The sequence below is a fragment of the Diadema antillarum genome, unplaced genomic scaffold (genome assembly GCF_040938485.1).
Source record: "Diadema antillarum isolate AM-2024a unplaced genomic scaffold, OU_Dant_1.0 scf00000062, whole genome shotgun sequence".
In the NCBI taxonomy this organism is placed as follows: domain Eukaryota; kingdom Metazoa; phylum Echinodermata; class Echinoidea; order Diadematoida; family Diadematidae; genus Diadema; species Diadema antillarum.
This window is the reverse complement of record NW_027270951.1, coordinates 378,609-401,461: the sequence shown is the minus strand read 5'-3', so window position 1 is coordinate 401,461 and position 22,853 is coordinate 378,609. Positions and strand designations below refer to the sequence as shown.

The following is a 22,853-nucleotide window of genomic DNA, read 5'->3' as shown; positions in this document are numbered from 1 at the left end:
TTCAGCTTATTGAAGGAGGCAGACTTAACTAGAAAAAGGAGAAGAAAAGAGGCATAGTGTTCAAGGTATCTAAAGCCCTTCTCATTCTCAGTCGACGAATTGTTCTCTAGTTTAATTATTTCCATGTAACACTCACAACAACCAAATCCTCTGCCTTGCCAGATATGTCGTTCCAGGCTGCGATGGCGACAGGAGCCTCAGCCAGGATGACCTCCACGGCAGGGGTCAAGAGGGCGGTGTCGTTGAGAATGGCGTTTATCTCTCCTACACGCTCTGGGAAACAAGGAGCATTGCAAGAACATACAGAGGGTTAACCTTTACTTATACCTGGCTATGGATCTGGGAAGAATCAGTAGAAAGTGTTGGGGGGGGGGGGGGGTAGCAAATTTCAAACATGATAAAATCAAAGAAAACAGTATGATTAAAGTGCATGGCACAAACATTTAATATCTGATCAAAGAATTGCTATTAAAACAAAATATGATGATACTTGTACATGTAGTCCTATAAGCCTACATTACAAGAAGTACATGTATCTTAAACTTATAAGGTCTTCAGGATATTTGAGCTATCTTAATTGTTTCATTTTGAAAGTGCTAATGGAGTTAACTCCTTATCGTTTTGTCTTTGTTTTCATTTTTTTTTTGGGGGGGGGGTGGGATCACCTTAGATGAAGTAACTTTTCCTCAATACAAATGTTTGTTGCAAAAACCTTCATTGAGTCATGCACATATGTCTGTATCTATTGCACGAAATCCTGCTCTCAGAGCTAAAAAAAATACAAAACACAAACCAATTATATCCCAGACATATGAGTAATTGGACTTGCTCATGTAAAGGAGAATTGTCAAGGTTACACTATGTACATTGTACACTGTAGGTCTTGTTGCTGCTACAGTGTGATTATATCATTTGGCTGTAATAATAATGATAATACATATAATTTCTATAACAGATTGGTACTTTAGCATTGCTTCACTTGATTGTAGGCATTACGTAAGTACAGTTGTATCATCTTTGATATTCTTGATTTTAGTGTTATTGTTTTTGTTTTGGGGGTTTTTGTTTTTGCTTTTTTTTTCCTGACTTGTTACTTTTGATACCAGGTATTAGGCAATCAGGCCCATCTGCATGTACAGTACATGTAACATAACACTGCCACATCCATGCTAAAGCATAGGTAAAATTTTTCTTTCTTTTACAACCGACCTCATTGAGCCTCATAAGTGTAGGTTTAATAGGAGACTGGTGAACCCTTCTCACAGACCAACATGCAGTCTAGTGTATTTACCTGGCAGTGTGAAGTAGAGGTCATCCACCATTCTCATGCCCAGATCCAGTCTGCCGATGATGGGGTGCAGGTAGTCCGGCCAGATGGTCAGGTTCATGATCGTCGGGGCGACCGCATCAAACACCATCTTCATTATCACACTGTTGAATAGAGAAAACATGAATTAATTTTAAAAGGCATACTGACTGATGAAAAGGCAGACAATTATTTTAGGATTGCTTAACTTGACTGAATGAATGACATGCTTTAACTTCCAATGAATCAAGGATACACAGACAGCCATAGCTTTAAAAAAAAGACAAAACAATACAAAAACAGAACAGTTACAGTGATCCTTATGGCTTTCCAAGCATTGCAGTACTCATAAATGTGATATTTCGAAGAAAAGATTCAGTCACCTCATTACACCTATTTCATTCAATACCCCAGCAATATTCTGATTTTTATATGAATGTTTGCAAAAGACTGTGAACTACATGTACATGTACTCACAAACTGTGGCACTAGCTGGTGGCTAGCTCAATATTTATCTGAATGTCTCTTTCACCCATGCATGGAAGCTCTAGGATTATGGAATCCGATACTCTCTTGTGTGATCGTAGCCTATCAGCATTTTGAGGATTGTGACAGAAGTACAGTTGAGCAGGAGAAAGCAATTTTAATGGGAGAAAATACATTAAAGCTGAACACAGATGGCAAAAGTGGGAGAAAATCAAAATTAGGAGGAGAGTAAGGGAGATTTTGAGAAAAAGGCCCTAAAAGCAGGGGAGTAAAAGTCTCTACGCCACTGCTATGGGAGATGACCCAACACGTGAGTCTCTTGTCTGTCTTACCTCTCATTGAACCCCATCATCATGTCATATATGACGTCCTCCACAGTCCCCGACTGATCCACGGCAGAGAACTCCTTCATCACGGAGTTGGCGAGACCGTCGCCGAGTTCCTGGATCTCGTTGATCATGTGACGCATGTCGAGGTCCTGGTCCACAAAGCCGTGGTTGTGGTTGTTGGTAGCGAGGACTATGAGCTGTCAGGGAGAAGAATTAGAATGAATGAAATTACATCATGCATGTACTCCCTGGTGCGTCACAGGCAAAGGAATAGCGCTTAAGAATACAAAGGAAATATCGTATCAATCCAAGCCAAATTATTCATGGGGAAAAATATGATTTTTCTTAATTTCTCATACAAACAAGTACATTAAAAGTTAGTCTCACGATTGACAAACGGGGAGGAGAGAAGCACAGACTCCAACTCTCCTGCCGAAAGCCCAGTTTTGCAAAATCTCCCATTCTCCCACTTGAGATTTAATTTCTCCCACCCTGGGTCTGTGTTTCCCACTCGAAGTAATTTCGTAGTTAATTTCATCGTAGAACCAACTACGTTGAAAAATAAGCCATAGAGAGCATGAGAGAACAGCTACATTTGTAGAACCGTAGAGCTTCCAGGGCCCAAGTGGTCCCTTGACCCTGGCTGCAAGGAATTTCGCGCTTTGCGCTCATGATGTGCACTTTGCGCACATCAAGTTGTAGTCTCCTGTTTACTGGGGGTTTCAGGCGGGAGAATCTCCAGATTATAAGGTGCTTAGGGTTGGAGTCTCTGGAGAAGAACTGTAGGATACATAAAGGGTGGTGCTAAAGACTTGACTCCCAAGTCAAAGTTTTTCACAAATTCTGAAAGTGAGGTATAATTGTATAATAGAAAACACAGACCAATAAACATGTACTATGGATATTTTGCAGTACAGTGGACTCCCATTATAATGAAGTCCTCGGGACTTGCAGTTTTCTATGGCTATATTGAAATTCCTTCATAACCGAACAAATAAACAATATAGAAAACATAGAGCAAATAATGTAGGGGCCTGAATTTTTACTTCATTGTAACTGGAATTTCATTATAACCATGTTCGTTATATAACAGGAGTGCACAGTAGCAATATCCCAGCGTAATCCCGTCGTGTACGACCAAGTACAGTATGACTAAATCCACGAGCTCACATCTTGCTGCAGTGGGGCAGTGATAAAGTGGGTCTGCAAGTCATCCACCAGTGTCTCATGGCCCGCCAGGAGGGCAGCACAGAGTGTTCCCTGCAGGGTTTCCAGGCTCGCGTTAAAGACCGGGGTCAGTAGCATGTTGAAGGCCGCGGGGTCGCACAGAACTCGCTCAAAGTCATCGTGAGTCTGCAACGCATTTGCCTTGAAAATAAGAGAGTAAAAAGAAGGGGAGAGAATGGTACTTTAACAATTGAGAATACAAGCAGCAGTCATCACTGAGATTGCCAACATCATCACATCATCTTTAACTCTTAATGTGCCCTGTTTGTACGCCCAGCTCAGTCGACAGCTAGCCAACTTTGCATATTTTGCTTACTGCTCAACCAAGCACAAACTTTGCAACCTTAACATCCATGAATATGAGAGATTTTGAGGTGGGAAAATCTTTCAATGATTTTGCACTGCACTGAACTCTATCAAGATAAATGACACCCAAAAAATAATTCAAGAGTGTAAATTTGGCACAGAAATCCCTAACCCACAGCATAAAAAAAGCAAAGTTCACTTGACACTGGCCTGCAGAAAAAAAAAAATCCTCTCCTAAAAAGCTTCAAAGTTTATAGCACAGCATTTTCATTCGGTCCAGAATGACTGTCATTTACTAGACTCACTATTTCAGTGTTGACTGTGGATGTGGCAAGAATGGCGAAATCTTGGGGATACACAGCGAGGTAGAGATTCTGAAGAGCCATCTCATGGTGGGTGATTGCTTCAAACAAGCTGATGTTGTGAGCTGAAAAAAAGAGAATATTGAATAAACACAATAAGATAGCATCTACATGTAATTAACTGATTCACACACAAGGCTAGCACAAGAAACTATCAGGTTAAAATGTGTCACACCACACCAATTTGCTACAAGGCTTCATTATTTTCATCACGAAAAGATATTTCTCTAAACTGTCTTCCCTTGTCATTTCATCTTGAAATTTAACTGTATATTCCCTGAATCATCGATATGAACATGATCACAGAGTGAGATCAGACATTGATTACTGAACATGGTACCATCTTTTTCACTTTCCCCTTTATTGGAGGCACAGTACTGTTTGTGATAATGTGCTGCTATCACATCTAGAGTAGATATGAAAGGAGTGGTGATAGCATCAAACGTTTGGTGCAAAGCTGAGTAGATTACCATCTTAAGTCAGTGACTCTACCAACTTAACGAGACACTAAACTTCATCACACTCATAGAAAACTACATATTACCAACCACAATAAAGAGAAGGTGATAAATACAATAGTATGTCAAATACTGATTCAGGATCAAATGTACACTTGTACCTGCAGTAAAACACAATAAACTTGTACATTCCTGGCATGAAATTTTTGCAAATTGGAGCCGACAGCATTTTTCACGGCATGAAATTTTCAGGAATTGCCACTGGCATTCACTGCATATAGTGAGGTAAGAACTTTCGCATGCAAATTAATTTCGCAAATCTTGGCCCTTGCAAAATTCGTGAATTTAAAATGCACATGAATATTCCTCGTTTAACAGTAATCGTGCATTTTGTATTCACCTCTTTATGTGATTATAAACTTATTGCAGGATTACTTTCTACCTAGTATTAGAATAATACTAAAGACTGTTCCCAGATGAGTATTTTCTCATGATTTGCAAAGAACATGCATGCAATACCAGTCACTGACCATCAATATTGTCCAGCTGGTCATTCATCCACTCCACTATGCTGGTGACAGTGTTCATGTAGCCCTTAATCTGGTCCCACTCTCCGTCCAAGTACAGCAGGTTGTTCAGCAGCTCCATGGACTCAAACAGACTGTAGAAGAGAAAAGAACATACATGTATTATAGAAAATATGTCTTCAAACTCTTTACTTGCACCCCATGTTTTCAGCCAGATCTGAAGTACTGGTTCTTCAGTGCCAGATTTGTTTTGAGATATTATAAAGTTAAAAACAGAAGGTTAACTCTAGTACCTACTTTGTAGTAACATGTTTCTTGATAATACGAACAATTAAAATGCAACATGGAACAAAATAAACAGTACGTCATTGGAAAGTTTGGAGAATAGAATAATTAGATGGAAATATCAAAAGTTGCTTGGCACTTTATCAGTTCTTTGTGGTGAAGGGTCACATACATGCAGATATACATACATTGTTAAGTATATCTGAGAGAGAGGTGTGAGAGGTCCCCTACACTTTGCTCAGAAAATGGTTTGCACGTATCAAGCAGTTTGCAATTCTATTGTGCTTAGAATAAGATGACACACTACATGTACCTGCCTTTGGTGGTTTGTAGGACTGTGCTGTGGACAGTCCCACAAACCACCATAAAAAAAAACAACAACAACACAAGAGGAATGAACAATCGTGCTATGTTAGAGCCATTAAATGCAAACAGCCCAGTCAAACTCACACTTCCATGTCGAATGTATTCAGCCCGTGCTGCAACCGCATCAAGAGCTCTTCGATCTGTGTGTGGTTGACGTTGGGGTCGAACGTGTCCAGCTTAAAGAGGGTCTCGTAGGTGTCGATGATGCGCTGGACATTGCTGACCAGTGACTGCCAGTCGTACAGCTCTCCAGAGCCGGAACCAGTCTGGGAGTGGTTCAACAAGTTGGCAAACTGCACGAAGAGAGTGAGAAGGGAACAGTGTACATGTATAACATTGAACATACCAGGCATGCTGTCCATGTGCACTGTACAGTATAAACTGTAATATTCAATGCCTGTCCAGCATCAGACTCATTAGTTACTTTGGAGCCTACAGCAGCTGTGGACTTCCTTCAATCTTCATTAGGGAAGTAAAGCCATACTATACTATACTACAGTATTTCTCCTTCACAGGTTATAGAACCTGTGGTGATCAAAATAAACATATAATAGAACCTCACTCCCTGTATTTTGAAAGGATATACACATTGTATTGTCCAGGCGGTTGACTTCTTACACTAGTTGGGCAATATGGAAACAAGAATTATGCTACACTGGTGAATGCAATTTACTCATACACTTGTACACTGTACCTATCACATTTAGCCGCATAAATAATCAAATCTCAATGTTACAAAGTATACATGTATTCAATGTACCACATATTTCTTGCATGAGCTACTTTGCATGGTCATAAGAAGTCAATACCAGTATTCTAACACTGGAAGACATTTCCACTACTATAACAGATAATGTAAGAGCGGATATTTTCGCGCGACTAATTTTTCGCGCTTGGCTGGGTGAGAAGAATTTCGCATATTTTTAATTCCACGGAATCAAGACAGCAACCACTGGAACACATATAGCATGCAAAAATATTCGCGTGCTTTCATTTTTCGCACTAGTTTCTGGTTGCGCAAAATGCGCGAAAATTTCAACACTGTAAAGATTTCCACTTTTACAGTATATCAATTACTGCACTTTGCAGTTTAATTTGTACTTGTTTGAAGCAATAAGAGAAAAAGCAGGACAGAGTGGGGAAAAATACTAAGTATGGCATTTGGAGCAGAACTTATGATGTTGGAAAAAGTGGATTTTCATTTCAGAAATGTTTTAAAGTCAAAGAACAAACCTCCTCTGTAAGCCTGAGGATGTCGATGCTGAGGAGAGAGTTGACGTGCTCAAAGAACTGAGTCCTGTTGAGGTGGCAGAGGTGGGAGAAGATGGCCGACACGTTGAAGACCTGATAGACCTTGGCCTCGGAGCTGTTCGTCATTTGGGGAACGTCTGCACAGAAGACTCCCTCCCACTCGCCATTGAGGTGCAGCTCGGCCAGCTACGAGACAGGCAGTGCAAGGGATCATTCAGTTAGAGGGGATGTTCACTTCAAGGGGAAATTCAGTTGGAGGAGGCATTAAGTTAGAGAAGACGATATGGTTCAAAAGGACATTGAATTATAGGGGATATACACCTAGTCCTCAATAGGTTAAAAGGATCAATCAGACAATGCAGTCGGACTAATAGTGAACATCCGCCCTCGACCACCCTTTCATGAGCAATCATATCATTACAATCATTGAAAAAAAAAATGACTGTTGTAACAGAAGAAATATATCTCTTGACTTTGAGCCATTAGATTTCAAGGACAGCAGTTGCTGCACCTCATAAAAACAACAACAACTGAAACACCTATTGCTACCTCTGTGCATGTGTGTAGGATGTGGTGTGTGAATACACAGATCTCTTTTTGCTTGATTTAATTAATCCCTATTTCAATATCACCTTTTAATATTAACATGATAAACAGCACTGCAATATTTCCAGGCTTGATAGGGTATATTGTTTTGTTTGTTTTTTTGTGGAAGAAAACAACAACATTAGTTTTTAACATTCCTGGAAAAAAAAATTGTCGATACACAATGTGGGGAAAAATAGTAATTTTGGCAACAAAAAAAATACTCCAAACAAAGTAATACTCTGTACTCACTATCTCTGCTAAACATGTATCCTGAAAATATATCTCTGTCAATACACAATTCATTTGAGTAAACCTGCAAGTACAGTATGTCAAAAGAGTGATAATAAAATATTTGTTTTTTTAAAGTATAGAGGATGACATTTCATGAACTCTCCAGATGCTATTACTGGGAAACCCTTTGTTTGCCTTGAGTGCTGATTGGCACAGAAAACCCCATAGATTTGTACTCACTGTCCACACTCCCTGTCATGAAAAGGGTTAAAGGATCTGCCCCCCAGCAGTGCGTATAACCAATTCTCCCCCTCCCCCTCCCAAACAACAATAACAACAACAACAACAACAACAACAACAACAACAACAACAACAACAACAACAACAACAACAACAACAACAACAACAACAACAACAACGAAGCTCACCGTCATGATTGGATTTATCTCAGAGAGAAGCAGAGCCTCAGCATACTCGGGGGCCATGTCCAGCACCTCGGTCAAGAACTTGTTCAGCACGGTCTCATTGGTCAAGAGGTGTGGAAGGGAGAAGCCTGGAGGAAAAGATGGCAGATCTGTTTCTTTATCTTATTGTTTGTCTGTTTTTGTTTCTTGTTTGTTTGTTTGTTTGTTTGTTTGTTTGTTTGTTTGTTTGTTTGTTTGTTTGTTTGTTTGTTTGTTTGTTTATTTGTTTGTTTGTTTGTTTGGTGTGGTTTTTTGCTCTCCATTGATTGTATTGGACATAAAGAGTGTGACATTACAGGGGATTTATCTATCACATGAAATCATCTCTTCCATCCTTTTTTTTTTTAGTGGGGGGAGTAAAATCAGTAAAATCATGGTGCATGGACATGTTGATGCAGTTGTTAACCACTAATAATACAAGCTACACAGCAACATTACAGCAAATAATTGTTCAGATTTTTAATCTGTTATACATTTTGTATGGAACAGTCCTTCCAGTACTAGTTGCTATTAGAGTACATACAGCTGTAAAATGCCCACTTATGGACGATGGCAACATGAAAAATGAAGTTGAATAAAATGACGTTGATGAGAAGGGCATAATTAGGGCATTTATCTACTCATATTCCCGCACTTTTCATTGCAAGCACAAAAGAGTCAAATCATTTGTACCACATATTATTCTCATTTTGTCTTCCGTATAGTGATAATGAATGATGGAAATGAATGATAGAATGAAGGAAATGATAACAGTGCCATCAGGGGTGTATCACCCCTAAATGTAATATCAACGCTAAATGTAATATCGACCCTAAATGTAATACACCTTAACCCTAAATGTAATAACAACCCTAAATGTAATACATTTTAACGCTAAATGTAATAATCGAGTCAACCCTAAATGTAATACATTTTAACCCTAAATGTAATAACCGGAGACAACCCTAAATGTAATACATGTCAACCCTAAATGTAATATCGACCCTAAATGTAATACTTTTTAACCCTAAATGTAATATCGACCCTAAATGTAATACATCTTAACCCTAAATGTAATATCGACCCTAAATGTAATACACCTCAACCCTAAATGTAATAACAACCCTAAATGTAATATTTGCAACCCTAAATGTAATATCGACCCTAAATGTAATACACCTCAACCCTAAATGTAATAACAACCCAAAATGTAATACATTTCAACCCTAAATGTAATATCGACCCTAAATGTAATACCTCTTAACGCTAAATGTAATATCGACCCTAAATGTAATTCATCTTAACGCCAAATGTAATAACAACCCTAAATGTAATACACTTTAACGCTAAATGCAATAACAATCCTAAATGTAATTCATGCAACCCTATTAGATATAATATATTCAACGCTTAATGTAATTTCGACCTTAAATGTAATACACCTGATTATGAGGGTAAGCAACGCAGAATATTGGGCAAAAGGTCAGGGGGGTTACGAAGGAGATATGACGCAACTTTCTCTCGCACTCTTGAAAGAACGACAATTTAGTTGCTTATAGACTTGTTTTTGTTGTTTACCCAGGTACAAATCACACAGTCTTATTAAATCCATTGTTTGTTGCAAAGTTAATTAGGTCGATGTGACATAGTTCTTAAATCTATTACCATTATCATACAATCACATAAACATTTTGTATTCCAATCTTTATTCAGTGTTCATTATTGCTTAGAGTTTTGTTGAAAAAGAAAAAAAAAATGGGCAAAGTTAAGTCAGTTTGCCTTACTCATACATTCACATATCATAGGAAAGTCAATAATATACAAATGGTGACTCAAAGATGATAAAAAAGATACATACAGGGCGTATCAAATAAAACGTTACACTTTTGAAAAAATTGTCTAAATTACATTTCAAAATATTTGGAAAATTTTTTCATATTTATGGATGCCCAATAGTCTCATCTATTAAGTGCAATCAATAAAACAATTGTTTGTTCACGTTTGGCTGAACACTGACGCTCTTTGTCCAGAGTGTGAAAAATGACTTGCGCCAAATTGAAAGAAGATGGAAAATTCAGCCAGCAGTCCAAATAAGTGTTCTCATTCAAACAAATTGCTCTTTTGCTCACAGTTTTGATTATGTTATGATAGTTTAGGAATTTTCTGACGATTTTTTGTAACGTTTTAAATGATTCCATTGTGTTATGGAAGGTTGATTAACAACTTTAAGATCTTTTAAGCACAGGTATCACAAATCATGCACAGACATATCGAACCCACATGCCAGTTACTCAGTCAAGAAAAGTACAAAATTAATGCATCCTCAGATCATTCAATCAATACAATCAATCCAATCAATCCAATCAATCAATCAATCAATCAATCAATCAATCAATCAATCAATCAATCAATCAATCATTCATTCATTCATTCAATTAATCAATCAATCAATAAATCAAGCAAGCAAGCAGGCAATCAATCATTCATTGAATCAATCAATTAATGTGTCCGTGTATTGTGAAAACTGTGCTTTAAAGATCTTCAAGTAATTACAAACTCTAATTCTCACCAATTAATTTAGAAATGAAATCATTAGAATTACGATAAAGCTGACAAAAAAATCTCAGACTATCAAAACATAATCAAAGCTTTAAGCAAAAGAGCAATTTGTTTGAATGGGAGCACTTATTTGGACTGCTGGCTGAATTTTCCATCTTCTTTCAATTTGGCGCAAGTCATTTTTCACACTCTGGTCAAAGAGCGTCAGTGTTCAGCCAAGCGTGAACAAAAATTTGTTTTGTTGATTGCACTTGATAGATGAGACTATTGGGCATCCATAAATATGAAAAGATCTTCCAAATATTTTGAAATGTAATTTAGACAATTTTTTTCAAAAGTGTAACGTTTTTTTTGATACGCCCTGTATTTCTTTTTGCTTTAGCTGGCATTTTTAAATTCATTTCGTGTACCCTCCCCACAACCAATTGTCCCAGTTTCGTGTCACTAAGTATAGTCGTGATTACCAGGAGTAGTGAACAATGTCATGAGGCTAATATTTCGGACAGTGATTTGCTGCCATGTCAATGTGTGACAGATATTTCGTCATTGAAACATTACATAGATAATGATGGTCCGTAAAAAATTTGCGAAATCTTTCTAAATCTTTCTAATTTCTAATTTTCTCAATCTACTCGCTTCATCACCCCGTTTCATCAGTAGGTATATGTTGTTGTTTTTTTCAATATTATTCATATTCAGAAATTCCTTGCAAAGAATTTTTGCCAATTTTTTTCTTTTTCATCAAAACTTTAAACAAACATGAACACTGAATGAAGATTGAAATACAAAATGTTTATGTGATTGTATGATAACGGTATAGATTAAAAAAGAATATGTTGAATGTACCTAATTAACTTTGCAGCAAACAAAGGAATTAATAAGACTGTGTGATCTTTACCTGGGTAAACAACAAAAATAAATCTAAGCAACTATTGCTGCTCTTTCAAGAGTGCTATAAAAAGTTGCGTCATATCCCCTTCATATACCCCCTGACCTTTTGCCCGATATTCTGCGTTGGTTACCTGCTACACTCTCTATAATGAGGTTCTTAGATTTAGGGTCGTAATTACATCAAGCGTCAAGATGTGTCATATTTATAGGGTTGACATGAATTACGTTAAGGATTGCTATCACATTTAGCGTTAAAATGTATTACATTTAGCGTTAAGATGTATTACGTTTAGGGTCGATATTACATTTAGCGTTAAGATGTATTACATTTAGGGTCGATATTACATTTAGGGTTGAAATGTATTACATTTAGGGTTGTTATTACATTTAGGGTTAAGGTGTATTACATTTAGGGTCGATATTACATTTAGGGTTAAGATGTATTACATTTAGGGTCGATATTACATTTAGGGTTAAGATGTATTACATTAAGGGTCGATATTACATTTGGGGTTAAAAAGTATTACATTTAGGGTCGATATTACATTTAGGGTTGACATGTATTACATTTAGGGTCGATATTACATTTAGGGTTGACATGTATTACATTTAGGGTTGTCTCCGGTTATTACATTTACATATGTAGGGTTAAAATGTATTACATTTAGGGTTGACTCGATTATTACATTTAGCGTTAAAATGTATTACATTTAGGGTTGTTATTACATTTAGGGTTAAGGTGTATTACATTTAGGGTTAAGGTGTATTACATTTAGGGTCGATATTACATTTAGGGTTAAGATGTATTACATTTAGGGTCGATATTACATTTAGGGTTAAGATGTATTACATTAAGGGTCGATATTACATTTAGGGTTAAAAAGTATTACATTTAGGGTCGATATTACATTTAGGGTTGACATGTATTACATTTAGGGTCGATATTACATTTCGGGTTGACATGTATTACATTTAGGGTTGTCTCCGGTTATTACATTTAGGGTTAAAATGTATTACATTTAGGGTTGACTCGATTATTACATTTAGCTTTAAAATGTATTACATTTAGGGTTGTTATTACATTTAGGGTTAAGGTGTATTACATTTAGGGTCGATATTACATTTAGCGTTGATATTACATTTAGGGGTGATACAAGGGGTCTGATGCAGGACATGCAACTCACCAAGTGGCATCAAGGCATCCAGCTGGCCCTCAATGAGTAGGTCTACGAAGTTGACGATGGGGAGCACCTGTTGCCACAGACCGGTCTCGACGAGGGCTTCTTGGGCCGACTGCAGCCAGGCCACGGGGCTGAGATAAGGACCAACACAATACTAGTGTTATCTAACCCATTCCTCATGCGAACCAGATATAACAGGTTCCCGAAGCATCACCTCGTACAGGATTCAGTTTGTATTCGTGGCCTAAATTCATGTTCATTTGTGTCATACTGAATAGAAAAATAACTTTAAAGGAATGGTATACAGTGTAGTTTTGGTGGAGATGAGGATTCAAATTGTAAATATTTCCAAGATAATTAGAAACCACCTCTGAAATATCAAAAAGTATACATTTCTGAGAGGAATTCAAAGTCCATTTGATAAAAATCAATTTGAAAAGGATGAGATATCCAAAAGGTGGGTCCCACCTTTTATCAGGGACTCTTTGTTTTAGGATATCTCCGCCATTTCAAAACCAATCTTTATAAAATGAACTTTTAATTCCTCTTAAAATTGTATGCTCTTTCACATTTTTAAGTGGTTTCTCATTATCTTACAAAAAAAAAAAGCTTGAAACTTGAAGCCCCATCTAAATCAAAACTATATCATCCCTTCGAGCAAAAGATTAGAGTTTTTGCTATCGATATTAAAGTAGTCATTTCCTTTCACAGAGGTACTTTTGCACAATACAAATTTTCCAACTTACATGTACACTGTACATCTGTAATAGCAGTGGAATTGTTTCACTGCAAAACTTGTATAAGATGTACGTAGGAATCAAGGCTGAGCTCACTAAATTTTGACTTTCACTGATCCTGTATGGGTGGTCTTGCATTTTATCACAAAAGACTTTGTCAGCCCAGTGCATGCTCTATTCACATTTCAAAACTGATCTATAATTTGCGTCGTATGATGGCACTTGCAGTTGAAAAGAGAATATGTGTACTGCTTGACTACTTTCGCACAGGGCCACTACCAACCTGCCCATTCTTTGTCTATGGGCAGAAAGAATCTCATCTGGAGGCACTGAAGGTTCTCAGAGAATTGCGGAAGGAACAGGTTAAGTGTAAGAAGGCTACAAACAATGGCAACTCGACTTAGAATGGTGTTTGCTGGCGGAGTTCAAACATTCAGTGTACAACGTGCAAGGGTTGAGATACAAAACATTACAATCAATACTTCATTGTTACTCTGGCGTACGAAGTCGACACTAGCTTGAGAAATACATGTACAACATGTAAATAATGGTTGAAAGAACAGAAAATTACATCTCTATCTCTGCCCGGTCGGTCAAACTTACTCAAGGTCCGTCGGCAGGCTGCTTGACCACTGCATCAAGGCCATTCCACTCATTAAGGCTGTCCTGATTTCATTAATCACAGACGGGTCATTGAGGAAGGGTGCAAGTTCTTCCAAGGATTTTATTAACCTGATGAGAGAGGGGGTAAAAAAAAAATCAAGATCAATCGAAACCACACAGACTGCATCGTAACACTATGCACTGATCAAATTCGAGACATAATCCTCCCCCACTAAAAAAAAAAAATGAATGAATAAATAACAAAAATGTAATGTACTTCCACACATTTGCCTACTTTATCCCAGCTTGAGAATACACTTCATACACCAACCTATTACTGAATTACAGGGACTATTGATGAAGTGTAGACTGCTTTCCTCCATACATGCACTGGAATTTGGGACAGATAGTCTGGTTAACATGCAATATACAATGTACATGACTATGTTGCCACCATCAGTTACTTTTAACGTACATGTAGCACTACTGTTGTACTGTGGTACAACTTTCACATGCAAGCTCAAATCTTACAATGGCTCTCATCTCTCAGTCTATCAAGTAATTAAATCCACTGAGTTGTATTCTCGAGTAGGAGGGAGACACGATCACATAATAAACAGTATGTAGCTGGGACTTTCATCTCAATTCATGTTCTTTCAGTGCATGTCCGTATACAGAACACAATACTTTTACTTTTGGATGACAGATAACACATACAGCCACCGAATGTCAAATACCACAATCCACAAAATGCATTCTTCAAAGTATATTTTAAGAAGCTGTTGGTAATTTACAGGAGGTACCATAGACTACGAGGGAAGAAAGCATGATCAATCTTTCCACATCTTGGGTGCTGAACGTTGCAGTTCACCAGCAGCTCCACAAGTACTGTAAGACATATACAGGTTGGACCTACAAGCAGCTCTTAAAAGAAAGTATTTCACCCTGGATTGCAAATACTTTGCAAACTGAAACCAACTCCTACTGATACTTGTACCTAAATGGCTTGTGTGCAAACTCTATGGAAATTTCAGTTTCACTAGAAAAGGTTTGACATTAGGTTTTCCGGTCCACTGAACCAAACAAAATGACCACTCACAGTTCCATTTCTTGAGCCTGGAGGGCAGCAGAGAGGCTGTTCACATGTGCCAGGAGGGCATACATGTCGATATCCCCTGTCAGCATCTCGGGCAGGGCTGCAAGGTCTTGGACCATGGCGGTCAGGTCCAGGACCAGGTTGGCTATGTCGGCAAAGCTGTCTACCGTGTAGTTGGCCTTGAGGTCTAGGAAGATGGACCCGCTCTAGGAGGGGCGAGGGAAAGAATTTGAGGTCATTGACACAATCTCAAACATAGTCCTCAGCAAGCAGTGAGATAGTACCCTTCAATCGTGGCATTCATTAATCAATTCAAGCAATCATTTTTTAATCAATGCACTCAATCATTCATTCATTCATTCATTCTCTAATTCACACATTCTTCTTCACTCATTCATTAACATATTAATTCTTTCAATTGTTTATCCATATATTCAGTCATTCATACTGTAACAGGCCAGTTATGTTAATCTCTGCAACTACACTTAAGCAATGTACAATTTGAATTGGCAATAGTGCCTTACTTGAGTCTAGTTTTGAGACTAATCTTGTGGGTCTGAGAGGTGTAGACTATGCTCTCACTTTTTCTTCTTTTTGCTGAGGTACAAAACCCTATTGTGTGTGTGGCTCACACACCCTATTGTTTTAGTGAAAGCATGCAGCATTGACCATACAGTGTTCAGGGTTGTGTGCAGTCATCAAAATGTGGCTGGGGGACCAGTGAAACATTCTGGAGCAGGATGATGGATGAAAGCTAGCATGTCTTAGCTCAAAGGTTCCAGAAGTTTCAACAAAGTTGTGGAGAAACAAGAGGCCTCAACTTGGTGAGAAACCTGGGTTACAATGCCTGGACTATGAAAATGACAACTTTGTTATTATATAGTTGTACAATAAGTGACAAGTGTGAGTTTGAAGCATGATTTGTCAAGTTGTGTAAAGAAAGGTTGTAGTCAGTGCTGCTGAGGGCAGCTGCATTTAACACAGAGTTACTGCATAAGCTAAGGTATGGTACCGATGCTGCAAATAAATGTGTGTGTTATACCTGGCAAACTAGAGAGTAACTTGTCACAATGCTATGTCATATATGAAGAATACTGGTTGACTTCATGACATTAGAGGGAGCTTGTGTGATTACTTTTGGGTGACACAGTAGTGTATGCTACAATACAGGCAAGCCATTCCTGTTTATTCATAGTGTTTCCATTGGAAGTTTGATACTATGCAAGTATAAATAGTCACTGTGTAATCACTGAAACTTTGAAGGGTGACTAATTATAGGTGATAAGTGATACGGAGTGATTGTGTAGTAAGAAATAAGGGAGATGAAGGAAGACAGGGTATGCTGTGTCATTCCCTTCCCTAGGAATAATGTCGTAGTTTTATGGCATAGGTTGCAGTGTGAGTGAGAATGCCATATTTCAAGAGTCACTTCATGCTGTGTTCATAGTTTAATGTGAATGATGGAAATAGAAGGTATGGCAAGTATCCTGTATGAGGTACACCGTACCATGGAGACGGTACTAGCTTTATCATTCAGGCGTTGAATGATGGTACGTTATAGCACTCTACATGGGGTATACGGTAGCCTTAGATATCCATGGAGTTGATCCATCACCCAGAGAGATGATGAACTCGTTGTATTTAGGTGTAGTGGTGCATTGTACTAAAACTCGAGAAGTACTAGTATGCTGTATCGGCTATAACATACACCTATGTTACTGTGGCATCAATGTGTTGTATATTCTTTTCTATGGAGAGTGTGCCAGATGGGATATGTTACCATACTCGCTGGAATGTATAATACGGATGACACTGGCTAGGTGTTTGATAGGAGTTATTTGTTATGACAAATAGAGTCTGACTCAAATTATAGTGCCGTTAGGTACAACAAGACACTAAGACATTCATGTTATTTTTATGTAATGTTGATACTACAGAGTTCAAGATCACTGAGTGGCTTGGAAGTCACTGCACGGAGTCGAGTCTCGAGAGAGCTCAAGAGGGGTGAGTTGTAGTAGGGCAGTGATAAGCATATAGGCTAGCAAGCTCAACACTGCTTAATTTGTACATAGGTTGTTGTTGAAAGGAAACTTGTTTCAGGAAGTTTTTGGTCAGTAGAAATGTGCTTTGTTTAATACATTTCAGAGTTGATGTTGTACGATACAGTATATTGGTGTTGATAGTCCTACAAGCCTGTTTGCTGACAAGGTAATATCATTAAATTTGTGCTGTTTGTAGTACATATAGCAGGCTGTGAGTTATTTTGCATATTATGAAAGCAGATGTTGGGACATATACACTGAGTCCAAAACAATACAAAGCAAAATAAACAACAAAAAAGGGGGGGGGGGGCAATTATATGCATGTGGTTGAAATAAATCAGAAGGGAGTACATTGTATATTGTGAACTTGAAGAATAAAGATGATTATCAGTGTAGATAATCTTCAGTGACAATGGTATAAAATCATATTTGTACAATGGTGTATGGTAATGAAAACAATATGGATGGAAAATCATAAAACGTGATATTGATGTTTCCATCACAGTTCACATGGATTGGAATGCTGAAAAGCATGAATGGACAAAACTTAGGCATCAGTAGTGAAGTATGTTACAACAATATGCAGTTTGTAGGTATGTCACATGGCCATTGTGTTAGTCATGGTTTGTTCTTTGTTGTTGTTGTTCTTTTCAGGGTTAAGCCACCCTCAATTAAAGTCTGCCACTATACTGAACAAATGATGGAGTCCAGTGTCATTTGTCTCCAACCTGCTGTGTTACAATACAATCGTTTTTGCCACCCACAAGTAGTTCAGTCATTTCCACAAATAATTTCTCACATATCTGTATTCATTCATTCATCCGTCCTTCCATCTGTCTGTCCATCCCATTCATTCATTCATTCATTCATTCATTCAGTCAGTCAATCAGTCAGTCAGTCAGTCATCATTCAAACTTTTTCTCTCATCTTTCAATTTCATATTCATTAAGTCGTGATTTCATTCACCAGCTTTAATAGTCAACCGAAGTGCCATACAAGAAATGGGCATGTAGCCTTTCAACCTTTAACTGTGCTTAGGATGAATATTTTCTAACACAGATTACTGCAATGGAGTCTTACGACATCAGCCATGTGACCACAATAGGTTGTCCATGCGGGGGCTTTTAGAGGCCTATCTTAATACTCCTGATGGGGTCAAGGGTTTAGGTGTGTGGCGGGGATGTTAAGATGGATTCAGTAAATTCTGGAAGCATGCAATGTAGCAGTTGGAAAGTCCTATATTTTAGTGGGTTTTTAAGTTATTTTTTCCCAAATCTTTGATGGTATTTTGGTTTGTTCTGTACCCACAATCCATTTTTCCTTTTTTTTTGTCACCAGTCAACCCGTCGCCAACTCCCTATCCCTCCCCAATGATCTGCAACCCCTGCAAGATCTAGTTCACTCACCACCTCGGCCCATCGGAGGAAGTCAAAGCCATAGAGATCCTTGGCGTCAGCAAAGAACTCCTGGAGATCGGCGGAGCACAGATACTGCTGCAGGGCGGTCTGGTTGATGAAGCCGACATTGAAGCGGAGGATGAGATGTACGCCGTTGTAGTAGCCCTCCTGGCACACTAGAGTGTCCAGCAGTCCGTTCTGATAGTAATCGGCAAGCTGGGATGATATAGAGAGGAACAAAGCAGAAAAAAGGTGAGACACCGAGATTGGAGAAACGGAGACCGCTTTGATAGTGAGGAATTATTTGATGTGGCCACTTTGGAAGCGTGTCATTTCATTTCATCTTGTTTCCTTTCTTTATTCATCTAACTACTGTTTATGAACATGAAGTAGAAATTGGGCATTACGACATTTTCAATAACAAAATATATAAACAACATACATAACAAAAGGCAAATTACATTTACATTACATGTTACCTTGTATGTCAAATGGATACTCAATTGCTACATGTGTTATACAAGAAATTTTAACATTCAATCAAAACACTTCTACTACAATTGTACAATCCTTATGTAATAAACATACATTGTATAATAAACAAAATGCATTTTAGAGCTAAAACTCATAAGATAAATCAGCTACGAGAACTAACAGATTATAAGAATTATGAAAATCCTTATCAATAATTACAAATCTAGGTTCTTAAATGAGCATGCCACCATGGGATCAATGGTTTCAGTCCCTTCCAGAAGACCAGGCACAGAAGATAAGATGCCTTGCCTATTGAGGGCACAATTGCTGCTACCTGTGGGCTTGAACCAGGGACTTTACGATTAAGTGTCCAATGTCATCTCCACAGAAACAACCATGGTGGGATTGGTGAGTTACATGTAAACCTCTGTATTGTGACCCCGCAAGGGTGCTCTTTGTGGAGAGGTTAATGACCAAATTTGATTTCATCACTCACTGCCATACCAGCAGTGAAATTCCAAAGTACATGTAAGCTTGTCTATCACGTGTATGCAGGAGCTCTCAAAAGAATGAAAGAGAGTCACATTCTAAAACTTACATAAGTGAGGTGAATAAAGTCGCCGAGGAGAGCAATCCGTATTTCCTCCTGCGTCAAGTTCAGATAACGCGTCACATCTTCCAGGGGAGCATTAGGGTCTAGTACAGTCCTTATGATGTCATCTGTGGGACAAGAGCAGTCACAGGGTAAGATATTTCAGCCTCTAGATCAAATCTCACATAAAACAGCATATTGAAACATGTGCTGCGATTCAGCAAACCAACAATATTGCATCTAGACATACAGTACTGCCATGAACAATATGCAAAATAATATTTTCTACAAATACACCTCGTGCAAGGAGAAAAAAACAATTCTCATCTCAAATTGGCAATATTGAACCCCATTTATTACTTTTATTGTGCACACTGACCATAATCCAGTTCATGCTCAAGTGGTAACAACTTACACTGTACATTCAAGCTGACATTATCCCCATTCACACACAAATGATAATCAGTCACATTCACGCTGACGTAGTACACCTGCAGTTCTTTCCTCTGTTAAAGATCTTGCTTACTATGAAAATTTATCAATGCCACAATCTGGGAATTAAAGGCTTCATTTCATTGCACTTCATGGCTATTGTGTTCATTTCTTGGTGTTCAATTTCGAGTGCACATCAGTCCAAACATTTGGTTGGGAACAGGGAGAAGAACGAAGTGCAGACCTGTGATATCGAGGTAGTGCTCAGCAGTCCCCAAGATGACTTCAGTGAGCGAGAGATAAGGTCTGACCTTATCCCATACCCCAAACATCCTGAGGATGTCCTCAAGGCCATCAAGTAGTGACAAAGAAATTCTGTTGGTTGAAGGCAGAGAGAAAAGGTGAGGTGGAAGATGGAATGAAACATCTGATGATTGAGGATGAGTTCTATGTGTATGCATCAATCTGAACCATAACAAAACCTTCAGCAAAATGAAGATGATTAAAGACTTTGTTCTCCAGAAGTCCCAGGACTAGGAATCACTTTTCTGTGGTTTGCTGCCATATCTTTCTATAATTGTAATCTTTATTATTTTTTTAAGTGTTTCCTCGGGATGAGCAGAATTTTCTATTTCATTCAAGCTATTTGCTGTCTGTTGCAGAATTTTCAAAAACACTTGAATACAGCCATAATACATTGTATGTATATCTATAAAATGATTATTCAATTGGCAACACAATTTAGAGGGCTAAATTTTTTGGGTCTTGTTAAAATGTACAAATTTTTGCACATTTCTCTCTGACTGAGACAACTTTAATGTTTTCAAATGGTTCCATCTAATCATTTGCAAAAGATGAGATACATTGTATACAGTGAAATTCAAGCACTTAGGCTAAGTGCCTATCCACTAAGTGGAAAGGTTTCGTGAAATTCTTTCTGACTAAATGTGCCAATTTGAAATGAAATTCACTGGCATGAAGTTACACGTCATGTAAATTGTAATCCCCCAACCCTTGACTCACATGCAAAGTTAGAAACCCACTCAGATATAACAACACTGCAGTTATGGTAAAACAACAGGGATTACAGGCTTATGTAGTTTCTATTTCCCAGTAGGAACAGTATGTTTCAAGTCATCTACCTGGGTCATTCATTGAGGAAATTACACCTGGGGATGTGCTAAATAAAAAACAGTAAAGTTTAAGTGTGGGACTAACAGAGTCTTGTATGCAGCATACAATGAGTTAACCCTCTTGAATTCTCTTCACTCACTGTTCGATATCCTCAGCAGTTGTGGGTGGGCTAGCCAACAGCTGTTGGAGGTTCTCTGAGAGCTGTCTGCTCAGGTTCAGGGCTGCCTCCCAGTCCAGGGTCGGGTCATTGAAGAGGATACGAGATACCTAAAATCAAGGTACATTCATTGAGTCAATAAGGGCATTCAAACTTTAAAAGTAGAATAGTTTTATGGACAGGTTTCATCAAGAAAGCAAGCATGGCAGTCCTTTATTGGATTCTAAAGAATATAGACAGGGAGAAACAAATTTCAAAATTGGTATCTTATGATAAGCAATGACCATGCCTGTGAGAATACATCAGATATTCATATCTACTGTAGATACTCTATAGGTTTCTAAGAGCAGAATGTTAAAGACATCACAGCATGATCAGTATACCCATATCTTATTCTGTCACTGTATCTCATATGTTACAGACTTTTACACTTCAATACACACTCCCAGAAGTTTTTATTTTGTTTGGTCTTGGATTTGTGCAATGTACTGTACTTACAGGAGGACATTAATAACAACAATCACATTTGTTAACCTAGCAAAAGCAATTATTCTTCTATCACACAATTCATGCACTTATTCTTTTCACGATTATGCTTAGACTTACATGTACTGGTGACGGAACGCTACAGAACAATGTATACAAAAAGTTACCATTGCGACACAAAATGAACAACAAGTAATAATGATTGAAGCTGCTCTATCAAAATGACTTTCAAAATCTCCTTCCTCTGTTTCTGACCTCAATGATGAGGGTGTCTAAGTCAAAGATGGAGCTGAGGAGGTCGTCGACGTCAGTGAGATTGACGGAGCAGATGCCGTCCTGGATGGCCTGGGCGGTAACGGAGGAGTTGATCGCCACGGCGATGGTATCCCGGAGGACACCGGCCTCGCATAGGGTCTTCAGAGGATCCTCCGACATCCAGACTTGGTTCCACTGGAGGAAATGGGTAACGATTACAAGTGAAAGAAAGTTTCCAATGTCAGATAGTGTAAGTAAATTACACCAAAACAGGAAATTATCATGCAGCTACAAATGTATGTCCCATGTGTGAGTATTAACTATCATGTGTGAGTATCAACTATCATGTAACCAAAGCATCAGAGAGAATGCTTCATGATTACTTGATTTTGTGACTGGAGGCACATGACACTCTTGGAATATACAGCAGATGCACATTTCTGTCAGAAATCTACTACTACTGTGCAATTTCTAAATTCTCTTTCTCCTTGTAAGCCATTATGATAGCTAGATTATTACAAATACCACAATACATGTATTTTGATGTGAATGATACATGCCAAGTCATCGTTGTCATAGTTTCATTTGCACAAAGACTGGGTCACTAGGGATCAAATTAGCAGATACTTTTTAAATCTAGTCCAAGGATACT

The 22,853-nt window shown here is 38.2% G+C and overlaps 1 protein-coding gene across 1 annotated transcript in view; it reads right to left on the bottom strand.

Moving 5' to 3' along the window:
• The window catches only part of LOC139716165 (uncharacterized), a 172,228-nt gene that overhangs the window by 51,802 nt on the left and 97,573 nt on the right, over nt 1-22,853 (bottom strand). Inside the window, exons 48-64 of the mRNA XM_071627725.1 lie at nt 22,202-22,396; nt 21,443-21,570; nt 20,414-20,544; nt 19,744-19,865; nt 18,681-18,887; nt 15,236-15,438; nt 14,137-14,265; nt 12,800-12,927; nt 8,151-8,275; nt 6,886-7,089; nt 5,737-5,945; nt 5,005-5,135; nt 3,960-4,081; nt 3,292-3,489; nt 2,125-2,318; nt 1,292-1,431; nt 137-273 (exon numbers count right to left, since the gene is read on the bottom strand). Coding sequence (XP_071483826.1) covers nt 137-273; nt 1,292-1,431; nt 2,125-2,318; nt 3,292-3,489; nt 3,960-4,081; nt 5,005-5,135; nt 5,737-5,945; nt 6,886-7,089; nt 8,151-8,275; nt 12,800-12,927; nt 14,137-14,265; nt 15,236-15,438; nt 18,681-18,887; nt 19,744-19,865; nt 20,414-20,544; nt 21,443-21,570; nt 22,202-22,396 — 2,703 coding nt within the window. The remainder of the gene's footprint in view (nt 1-136; nt 274-1,291; nt 1,432-2,124; nt 2,319-3,291; nt 3,490-3,959; nt 4,082-5,004; nt 5,136-5,736; nt 5,946-6,885; nt 7,090-8,150; nt 8,276-12,799; nt 12,928-14,136; nt 14,266-15,235; nt 15,439-18,680; nt 18,888-19,743; nt 19,866-20,413; nt 20,545-21,442; nt 21,571-22,201; nt 22,397-22,853) is intronic.